The sequence below is a fragment of the Oryctolagus cuniculus genome, chromosome 1 (genome assembly GCF_051225735.1).
Source record: "Oryctolagus cuniculus isolate XC-2025 breed Fujian yellow rabbit chromosome 1, ASM5122573v1, whole genome shotgun sequence".
Classification (NCBI taxonomy): domain Eukaryota; kingdom Metazoa; phylum Chordata; class Mammalia; order Lagomorpha; family Leporidae; genus Oryctolagus; species Oryctolagus cuniculus.
In genome coordinates this window covers 100,267,791-100,279,424 of record NC_142867.1, presented here as the reverse complement: position 1 = coordinate 100,279,424, position 11,634 = coordinate 100,267,791, and the positions used below count along the sequence as shown (strand labels likewise).

The 11,634-nt window shown below is 41.0% G+C and overlaps 1 protein-coding gene and 1 pseudogene across 22 annotated transcripts in view; both read right to left on the bottom strand.

Annotated features, from left to right (window-relative positions):
- Nucleotides 1-436: 436 nt before the first annotated feature.
- ATM (ATM serine/threonine kinase) overlaps nucleotides 437-11,634 on the bottom strand; it is a 154,433-nt gene continuing 143,235 nt past the window's right edge. For 21 of the 22 annotated variants that reach the window (XM_089333535.1, XM_051819893.3, XM_089333538.1 and 18 more), the window contains 4 exons: nucleotides 11,278-11,392; nucleotides 5,598-5,661; nucleotides 3,982-4,118; nucleotides 437-3,887 (listed from right to left, as the gene is read on the bottom strand). In XM_089333535.1, coding sequence (XP_089189661.1) covers nucleotides 3,704-3,887; nucleotides 3,982-4,118; nucleotides 5,598-5,661; nucleotides 11,278-11,392 — 500 coding nt within the window. In that variant the 3' untranslated portion in view covers nucleotides 437-3,703. The remainder of the gene's footprint in view (nucleotides 3,888-3,981; nucleotides 4,119-5,597; nucleotides 5,662-11,277; nucleotides 11,393-11,634) is intronic. The other variant, XR_016234450.1, reaches the window with a different exon arrangement.
- Nucleotides 6,366-7,705, bottom strand: LOC138850569 (pyruvate kinase PKM pseudogene; annotated as a pseudogene).

The window sequence follows — 11,634 nt, the reverse complement described above, 5'->3', positions numbered from 1 at the left end:
TTTGACAGAGTTACCCAGAGAGAGGAGAGGCAGAGTGAGAGGTCTTCCATCCACTGGTTCACTTCCCAACTGGCCGCAATGGCCAGAGCTGTGCTGATCAGAAGCTAAGAGCCAGGAGCTTCTTCCGAGTCTCCCACGTGGGTGCAGGGGCCCAAGGATGTGGGCCACCTTCTACTGTTTTCCCAGGCTACAGCACACAGCTGGATCGGAAGTGGAGCAGCCGGGACTTGAACCGGCACCCACATGGGCTGCTGACACTGCAAGTGGTGACTTTACCTGCTATGCCACAGCGCCGGCCCCACACTGCATTATCTTACCTGGAAAGTGAACTCTACACAGGCAGACCATGCCTGACTCACTCAGTGTTGTCTCCTTGGGAATCAGCTTCATGCCTGGCCCAAAGAACACTCAATAAAACAGGTGAGTCCTACTACACTTTGTTTTAGAATCTTTATTCATAAAAGTTCTTAACAGATTAACAGTGTAGTAATCACATACATTCAATGATGATAAATTGACACAATTTCATTAAGGTATAGTCAAAACACTTGAAATAGTACATATCTCCATATTTTCAAACAGTATACTGGCTTTCTGCTTCTGAAAAGACTAGCCCCTTGTATTCTTTACAAAGTCCAAGACTTTTCTTCTTTGCTTTAGTCCATAAACATGTGTAAGTGCATATAGTATTAAATCCATGGTCAAGATAGTATGTACTTATGTACCTATATATATGTACTTTCAGGAGCTCTGACAAGCACAGAGCAAAGTAGGAGGGCTATCAGTCAAGCAATATGTAACTTACTAGCTTTTCTGGAAGCTTCTCTGACTTTTCACTGGCCTTGTATGAAATCTGAAATCTGTATTCTTTTCACCTGAAAATTTTTTAAGTCATATACTTTTTATGTCTGTATTTTACTTGCAATTTACTCTGTTCTGATCACAAATTTCCTTATTTCTACAAACTTCACTTCCTCCAGGTGTAAATTAGGTAACATCATTAAAGTTAATGACTTTTGTTGTAAGGAATAGAGATGTTTCATTTATGTCAGGTGTTCAGTTTACAAATTACTCCTCACTTGTTCCCAGTAATATTGCTTTCTCAGTTACTTCTTTTATAATCTTAAATCCATTTATGATATCTGCAATTCTGGTGAATTTTTCAAATCCACTGAAAAGAGTATCAGAGTGCTGGAAGACTCCTTTCCTATTCTATTTAAGACTGAAGAGAAAACGAATGCCATCCAAAGCTCCTTGAATGCATTAACTAGCAACTAGCAAGAACTTATCACCTGGGTGATAATTTATTTCATCCATGAAGGTTTCAAGGTTTATTAAATACATTCTAAACTTATTACATCCCTTGATTCACTACAGTAACAAAACTACCGATTAATACAAGCTATTCATTTAGGCGGTTTAAGAAGATAAGTGAAGTTTGTCATTTGAATGCAAAGTAATTTTCAGAATAGATCTTTAGAAACCAAACCAAGATAGTCATAGTCCAGAAAGTTGTGGAGATCAGATACAAGTGTTTGCCACTGACAGTTAAAAATAAAAAAAAATTCAGGAAACAAAGAAGAAACAAGTTCATCCATTACAGTTACCTACAGGTGAAGGATAGATTTATACTAAGTTCATGGAAAATGGACTTAAAAGTTTATTTTCATAAACAATTTTTTTTGGAATACTCTATGCCAAGATAATAGTATGGAAGATAGGAAAGTGTTCCACTTCTAGCTATATATCAGAATAGACTCCTAATTGTTCCCTACCAAAAAAACATAGAAATGTTAGATAAAGTATAAGAAACATTCTCTTAAATACAAAGTTAGGGGTATGTTTAGAGTTCAAAATGAGGGAACTGAACACCAGAGAAGAAAATACCTATGATGATGCTGTTCCTGTCCTGGCACAATTTACCAATCTCAATGCCCTGCAACTTTCAGCTTTAACATCTACATGGAGAACACTGAACTTGCAAAGGCAGAGAGTGTAGACACTATATGCTCTTCCCTCACCATGAAGCTCAGACACACACACAGGGTTCTACCTTTAGTGAAAAAGGTATCAAGAAAATATCCTGTGCACCAGGACAGGGATATAATGCGTGAAGTGCATCTGCTCTGGCACAAGACAGTCGTGTCTCAGTACTCTATGCCACTCCTGAGGTCTAGAAACCAAAATGCTGAAACCAAGAAATTAAAATAAGATTGGTCTTTCATTACCAGTTTGTATCCTGGCTGCTCCTTTTCCAATCCAGCTCTGCTTCCGGCCTGGGAAAGCAGTGGAAGATGGCCCAAGTGCCTAGGCTCCTGCAGCTATCTGGAAGACTCAAAAGAGCCTTCTGGCTCAGATCAGCCAGCTCTGGCCATTGCAGCCATTTGGAGGGTGAACCAATACATGGAAGACCTTTTTCTCTGTCTCTCCCTCCCTCTGTCTGTAACTCTACCTCTCAAATAAAATTTTTAAAACAGACATTAAATTCATCTGGAAGGTATTGCTCTTATTCCAGTTCAGTAGGAATTTTCTTAAGGAATTTTGAGTGGGTAAACAGCAGACATTTGAGTTAATGAAACTACAATATCTATGACATAAAAGGAATTTTAGTTTAAAAAACACTAGATATTAGGAAAATAATTTTCATTTCTTCTTCAATCTATTAATTTTTGAAAGATTTCCAATGAATGTTAAAATGATTATATTAAGATATAGAAAGTCATCACAGAAAGAATCTGATGCCATAGAAGGCCTTAAGGAGATTATGATCAGTTCAATATACATTAAAAAAATACAGACACTGTGTCTTTGAAAGCTGTAAATCCAGCGTTTAGTAACATTGCGTGATCTTCCTACCTATTGAAAATCTGTTTCAGGCTGGCGCCATGGCTCACTAGGCTAATCCTCCACCTTGTGGTGCTGGCACACCGGGTTCTAGTCCTGGTCGGGGCGCCGGATTCTGTCCCGGTTGCCCCTCTTCCAGGCCAGCTCTCTGCTGTGGCCAGGGAGTGCAGTGGAGGATGGCCCAGGTGCTTGGGCCCTGCACCCCATGGGAGACCAGGATAAGTACCTGGCTCCTGCCATCAGATCAGCGCAGTACGCTGGCCGTGGCGGCCATTGGAGGGTGAACCAACGGCAAAGAAAGACCTTTCTCTCTCTCTCTCTCTCACTGTCCACTCTGCCTGTCAAAAAAGAAAAAAAAAAAATCTGTTTCACAGACAGCACTCCATTTTCAAATTGTTTTTAATGTAGTTTTACTATGGTACAGTTACAAATATAAAGTCCTTTTTTATACTGACAATTAACTTATCATACATAATATCTGGAGAACAAGTTTCAAAATCGATCTCACAGTTACAGTATATACACTTGTTCCAATTTATACTAAAGGAGAAACTGTCACTCTCATTTCCATTGCTTTCAAACTAATGCAAACGTCAATGATTCTACTGTAAAGGATACAAATACGCACTTGAGAAGAAACCAGTGTTTAGCTTACCAGTAAAGCATGAAGGCAGAACAACAGTATCTGCTGTATACCATCTTTGGATGGTCTTTGAATCGAGGATTAAAATAGACACTGCAAAAATGTTCATTTAAAAATACTTATCCTTATGCAAATTCTGTGGGCAGATTAAAAATAAAGCCCGAAATATGACTTCTACAAGTTGAATTCCAGGATAATTCATAATCTGAAGGTCAGTCACACCCAAGCTTTCCAACCTGGGAAAAGTCGGCTGAGATTTTTGGGGTCCATGGCCTGCTGGATAAGCAAGTTCACTTGTCCACTCACACTGAGCACAGTGCCTTCCTCCACTCCTTTTAGTTTCTCCTGAAGTCTTATCAAGACACGTTCAGCCACTTTGTTCAAACTTTGGTCAATGTCACTAATGAAAAAAACAAAGGTTTCAATGAGGGGAAACAGTTTAGAGGACTTTGAAACTAAAATGTAAACAACTTCCTTCCTAAAATACTGCTCACCTCAGATTCCGTTTGCATTCTTGGTCATCTGCATTGGGAGTGGACTGGAACTCAGTTTCGTCTTCGGGCCTCTGTTGTAAATACAAAGCTTTCAAAGGATTCATGGTCCAGTCAAAGAGTGGATCATACAGCAGGACCTAAACACAACATAGATAGTTAAAAAGTGCTTTTTAATCATTTATTTAGAAATAGCACCAGTGTCATGGTAATTGATGGGAGAGGCATAGCTGCTTATTACACACACTTCATGTTTCTCTGTGGAGGAAGCCACAACATTAACTTTAATTTTCTAGGCTTTTCATCCCATCCTGAATTCACTCCCTAAGGTGGGGAGTGACATCCCTTGATCCATGTTTCCTGACTGAGTGAAATCCATCTATTGAGAGGAGGTAAGCACTGTCTACTCTTGACCAGGGTAGTCAAGGTTAAGGGCATTTGTAGGCCCCAATTCTCCATTTACTGTGCTGTGCCAAGAAACAGAAGAGGTGTTAGCACTGGGAGAAGAGCACTAGCAATAATCAGACCTCACCCCTAAGTCATGTTCTGCAGTAAAACTTGTTTTAGTAATAACAAACTCAACTCTCTGATCTCTACCTTACTCCTAAGGCTCTTTTAATTAGTCCCAAATTTGGGTAGAGAAAAAAGGAGTATAATTTACCAGAATCTCCTCCACGCCAAAATCTGAGGCCATCATTGGGATCTTGAGATATATGTGCAGAATACAACTGGGATTCCAAAAAAAAAATTGACATGGATAGAGCAAGTGACTTTAGGTCAAATTATAGAAAATGAGGTCATGAGGGAATTTTGATTTTGGATGTTCAGAACAACTAACTGCTCTGGTGTTTAAGAGCAAAAGAATTTTGTTTACTAGTTAGGCTTAAGGTGAGCTGTCCCGTAGTGAAGACAGCAGAGAGACAGCGAGGGAGCATCAGGACTAAGCCAGCATGGCCCTCACTTGTGAGCCATGTTCCTCTAATAATGTTGCTGATACTTTGATCTCCATCTGAACCGACGCAGGGAAAGAGAAGATAAAGACTGATTTCTGATGAAAACCATCCTGAAAATACCATGAGATTTTTAGGATGTTAAAGTATAGATTTATGTATTAAAGACTAGAAGATACTTACCATGCTGTAACACTCAAGAAACTTGAGGGAAATGGAGGAATTCTCAAACTAATTACTTTAAAAAAATTTGAAAGGTATACTCTCATCCACTGGTTTACACCTAAAATGACTACAAAAGCCACTACTGGAACAGGCTGAAGATGTGCGCTGGGAACTTAATGTGGGTCTTCCCTTTGGGTGGCCTAAACTCAACTAACTGGGCCATCATACGCTGCCTTCCGGGGTACACCTCAGCAGAAAGCTAGAACTGGGAGGTGAGCTGGAATTTGAACCTGTTATACTACAAAAGAACTGGCGTCTTAACCACTAGGCCAAACATCCACCCCTAAAACCAGTATTTTTTTGTGTGTGAAAATGCTTATTGTGCACCTTATCCCTCTGCTGCAGGGCACCATTCCATATTAAAATGAAGCTGTGCTCTTCACATCAGTAAGTTCCTAACAAGAAAGTCTGGATAACAAAATCAAAAAATTGCTTATACTTTACCTCCACTATGGTTAACAGAGTTTCCTGAGAATTTCTCATTACTTCCATTGTTTTCTCACAGCATCTGCAGAGTAAAACACAATATAAATATTGACCCTGTTACACAGCAATATTTTTAATTAAATTTTAATTAATGATTTGATTAAATATTAGTATTTAATATTTTGACACTCAAGTGTGGTATGCTGAGACTATTCATATTAATAATTCTCAAATATGTATCAAAAGGCAGAACACTAGGCAGGATGGACTCTCTTCTGAAATGAACACACACATAAATATTTCATAAGCCTAGCATTTATAACGATACTACTATGAAACATCTGTTCTTAATTCATACAGGCAAGCTGTAGAGCAACAGGTCTGGAAACAGCTTATGGGAAAAAATGGAAGGTGGAGGTGATGTTTGTTGGCAGACAACTGAGTGGAGTGGGGAGCATGTGCAAGCACAACATCAGAGTTGGACCAGATTCTAAGTCTGCTTCAAATGGACCCACTGCCCAATCCTAAGGTGCAGTGTCTTACGACCCCAGGTAGTCAGGAGTTCTCTGGGTATCTGTATTTCATAGGAACTGAACACAGAGCACCAAGGAGTGTGCTCTGACCTCTGGATATAAGCTCTGGGGCTTTGGGCAATGCAGTCCTGCTCTGTCCCAGCTTCCAGGGGATCACAGGATGGGCAGCAGGCTATTGGTAGAACTACTTGTGCCTTCTTTCAGAACAGCTATGTTTCATGGGGGCTGATGTCATATTTCCTAGTGTCTTGGCATACCTGTCCACACTACAGCCCTAAGGGGGCACCACAAGCACTGCTGCCCTAATGAATGGTTTTGGGAAGGGAATGGGATGCTGACCATCAGGATACAGGCAACACATGCATTGCTGATGGTGAAGCTGGAACCATGCTGTCACCCAGTCAGCATAACCACAACTCTCTTCTTGAAGATGCCTTGGGCCTTGCCAACATTCATGGCCAAGTTCACCCAAAGGTTCACATCCTCATCCCAGATCTCCAGGATGGAGTCCTTACATACAACAGCAAAGATGTCTTAATACAGATAGGCCTGGCAAGCTGTTTGGTGATTTTGTGACACAGCAATGATGGGGGGCTCAAGGGTGGTAATTGGCCATATGGTGAGCAGACCTGTCAGACTTGGCCAGTATGACTGCCCAACTGTAGCACATAAGGTAGGCCTCCAAAGCACCCATGGCAGTGGCTTCTGTGGGGTTGCTGATAATGGATGCTAGGTGATAGAACTCCTTAAGTAACTGCAAATGGTAGAATGTAGTTGTTACATCCCAGGTAATCAGGTACAGCATGCAGAAAACCTCCAGGGGCTGGTAGTCACTTCTGTCTCTCCAGGCAGCATGATGCAGTCCACTCCATCCAGGACCACGCTGGCCACAATGAAGCCCTCAGTACAGTGGGCCTTCTTGATCATGCTTCCAGCATTTGTATAGCAGACAACAGGCTTCCCAGCCTGGGTATACTGCCAATTCTTCATCAACATCTCAAAACCAAGATTATCAGAGGCCACCCTGATATCATCAATGGCCTCCAGAATCTCTTCAAACTTCAGAATTTCCTTATAATTTCCAATTTTGCAGGTTATCTTTTTCCTTCCTTTCTCTCCATCCAGACCTTCCCAACTTCATGGATATCAGCTGCCTTATAGATGAAGCAGGCAAACACTGCACAGTGCCATACCCCAAAACTCAGATCCTGAATGTCCCTCTCTGACATGGTGTACAGGTCCACAACAGCCCTGGGAAGGTTCAGACCCCTCTTGCTGCCTAGGAAGCCACCATTCTTCACCTCCATCACCACGAAGTCAGCATCTTTCTGTTTTATCTTCAAAGACATCCAAGTCCTTTATCAACACAGATCCTGTTGCCCACGTCTACCACCTTGTAGATGTTCTTGTAGTCCAGCCACAGGATGTTTTCAGCACATTTCTCCATTACCCAGAGTGATCCTGAGAGTGTCTCTCGTCTTCAACCCCACCTCTGCAGGGCTCCTGCACTAGATGAGCCCATATGGATCTCAGGTCCCTTCATGCCCACAGCAACAGCAACAGGCTGATTAGAGAATGGGGTTAGAAGCAAAGCTGCCTGGGTGCATATTCTTGTGGTACTCCTGAGTTCTAGCAGAGAAGTTCATATGAGCTACATTCATTCCAGACTTAATCACCTCCAGAAAACTGGAAGGCAGGGCCAATAGCTCAGATGATGCCAATGTTCTAGGGTGTGACAGGTAGCGAGTCACAGCACATGCGCACCAGCAAGATGTTAATCACAGTCGTACGCAGCTGCTGGGTCCAAATGAATGCAGTGCTGACTTCAATGTAGGGCTTATGAGGTCCTTGGCTCCAGCTGGACCACTGAGCAGGTGGATCTTGGGCTTGGCCATGCCATTCTGCGCAGGATGCAGTACAGCAGTCTCAAGGTGACCTGCAGCTGATTCCTCTGCCAATACTCTTTGTTTTTGGTTACTGTAGTAATTATTAGCTTACTTTATGGGAATCTGCCTCAATAGAAGTTGAGTATATAGACCTATGCTGGGAAAGCTACAAGGAGCTGAAGTTACTTTTTATCAGGAAGTTATACTAGAACGTAAGTTCCTTTTAAACAAAAATGTAGTGTCTATCCCCAACAATGAGCACCTAATAGTTCTCATCAACAAAGAGTTAAAATATCAGTAGTAATCAAATGCAATCAAAACAAAAGTGATCATACGGAAATCAGCAAACAAATGCTGGCAAGGATGTGCGGGAAAAGATACCCTAAATCCACTGTTGGTGAGAATATAAACTGGTGGAGCCACTGTGGAATACAGCATGGAGATACCTCAGAAATCTGAATATAGACCTACCATGTGACCCAGCCACCCCACTCCTGGGAATTTACCCAAGGGAAACGAAATCAGCATATCAAAGAGTTAGCTATACCTCCATGTTTATTGCAGTGAAGATACAGAATCAGTGCAAATGTCTGTCAACTGAAGACTGGATAAAGAAATTATGGGATATGTACACCATGGAATACTACACAGCAGTAAAAAATAATGAAATCCTGTTGTTTGCAACAAAAGGGATGAAACTGGAAAACATCATACTTAGTGAAATAAGTCAATCCCAACAGAACAAATACCTTCTGTTCTCCCTAATCTATGGTAACTAACAGAGTACCTAAAAGGCAATCTACTGAAGTAAAATAGGCACTTGGAGATGCAATGACTTTGAACAGTCCTTGTCTCAACTGCTGAGGAAGGTTTTTTCTTCATACTATTTGTTGAGCTCTATAGAGTTAATCGTATATGTATAAAATTAATTTAAAATAGGTCTTAGTAAAAAATAAGAATGGGGGGGCAGTATTGTGGTGTACTGGGTAAAAGCCGCTGCTTGCAGTGCTGGAAACCCATATGGGTGCCAGTTCTAGTCCTGGCTGCTTCACTTCCAATCCAGCTCTTTGCTACGGCCTGAGAAAGCAGCAGAAGATGGCCCAAGCCCTTGAGCCCCTGTACCCACATGGGAGACGCGGAAAGAGCTCCTGGCTTCGGATTGGCCCAGCTCTGGTTGTTGTGCCCACTTGGGGGATAAATCAGTGGATCAAAGACCTCTTTCTCACTGTCTCTGCCTCTCTGTGCCTCTGCCTTTCAAATAAATAATAAATCTTAAAAAAAAATAAAAATGGGGGGGAGGCTGGCGCTGTGGCGCAGCAGGTTAACAACCTGGCCTGAAGTGCCAGCATCCCATATGGGCGGCAGTTCAAGACCCAGCTGCTCCACTTCCGATCCAGCTCTCTGCTGTGGCCTGGGAAAGCAGTAGAAGATGGCCCAAGTCCTTGGGGCCCTGCACCTGTGTGGGAGACCCAGAAGAAGCTCCTGACTTCTGGCTTTAGATCAGCACAGCTCTGGCTGTTGTGGCCATCAGGGAAGTGAACCAGCAGATGGAGGACCTCTCTCTCTCTCTCTCTCTCTCTCTGCCTCTCCTTATCTCTGTGTGTAACTTTTTCAAATAAATAAAATATATCTTTTAAAAAAAAATGGGAATAGGAGAGGGAGGAGAAGGAAGGGTGGGAGTACAAGTGGAAGGGTAGGTATGGTGGGAAAATCACTATGTTCCTAAAGTTGTATTTATGAAACAGATGAAGTTTGTATACCTTCAAATAAAAAGTTTCTGGGGAAACAAACAAAAAAAACTACAATAAGCTATCTAATCTTACTCCAGTTGGAATGGTTAGTATATTAAAAAAAAGTAACAAATGTTAGTAAGCATGTGGAGTAATGAGATACCTTATACACTGCTGGTGGAAATGCAAATTCGTATAGCTGTTATGGAGAACAGAAAGGAAGTTCTTCAGAAAATAGTATTTTTTAAAAAGATTTACTTATTTATTTAAAAGGCAGAATTACAGAGAGGAGACAGAGGATAACAGATTTACCATGTTACCTAGCTATTCTACTTCTGGACATATATATATCAAAGAAGAATAAAATCAACATATGAAAAAGATACCTCCATTTCCATGTTCATTGCAGCTGCATACATATTAGCTAAGATATGGAATCAACCTAGGTTTCCACTGATAGATAAATGATAAAGACATATAAATACAATGGAATACTATCTGGTGATAAAAAAAAAGCAATGAAATCTTGACATATGTAGCAAAGTGGATGGAACTAATGGTCATTATGTTGAGTGAAATAAGTCAGACATAGAAAGACAAATACAACATCATCTCTGTCACATATGCAAGTTTTAAAAAGTGGCTCTCAACTGAGAATAGTGATTACTAAAGTATGGGAAATATTAAGAAAGAGGACATAGAAGGAGGCTGTCTAAATAGGCACCAAAATTCACTTAGAATCAATGAGATCTAGTGTTTTAAAGCATAGTGGGGGGACCATTAGCTAAGGAAACAGATAATGCAACTGCCTCCCTTGATCAGTTTATGCTGTATAAATGTTTTAAAATAGTTTGCTATACCCCATAAAAATTTAAGTATTATATATTCATCAAAAATATTAAAAAATTTGGACTGGAAAAGAGAGTAGCCAGCACAGGGGTATTAAAGGTAAAGGTGGGCCACTGGCAGAGCCAAAACAGGTTGAATTAACAGTATGAATGTCATATTAGGTTAAGTCCATTATGGCTGGAAGGATGTCGCATCTATTATTGCTTTTCTTTTTTCAAAGATTTATTTTTATTGATTTGAAAGGCAGAGTTAAGGGAGGGGGGGCAGTGAGGAGGGGAAAGAGAGAGGGAGAGAAGGAGAATATATTCCATCCACTGGTTCACTCCCCAAATAATCCCAACAGCCAGGTCAAAACCAGGAGTCAGAAACTTCATCCAAGTGTCCAATGTGGATGAAGGGCCCAAACACTTGGGCCATCTTCTGCTGCTTTTCCCAGGTGTATTAACATGGAGCTGGACCAGAAGTGGAGTAGCTGAGACCTGCACTGGTACCCATTTGGATTGCCAGCATTGGAGGCAGTGGCTTAACCCACTATGCCACAATACCAGCTCCTCAATCATTCATTTTAACCAGGGTCTTTTCTTCAGTACTGGTAAAGCATGGAGATGTAATTCTAGTATTGAGTTCTATCTGTACAAATCTATAATCCAAATATTTTGACCCCAGAAATTGTCTTCCCTCCCTTACCTTTATCACTTACCTTCTGAAAACACCTTCAACGCCAGTAATGCCCATGCCATCCACAATATCTCTGGTGAGTCTAAAGGGAACTGTTTCAGGAGTAGGAAGTATTTTACCCTGTTCAAATGCAACGCCTAAAGTAAAAAACACAAGGACATTATGAAGTTTGACAGCTAATTTACCTTCTTCCCAAATGACATGTGGACTCTGCAAAGGCAACAAATAATTCAACCCTGAAACTGTTAGTGCCATAATAACTCATTTTTAAAAAGAACCCTTTAGTTTATATTTTACCAATTAATTATATCATGAAATTATTACCTCTGGATTTGAGGTGGATTTCACAGACACTGCTGGATATGAGAAATGGAGGCAG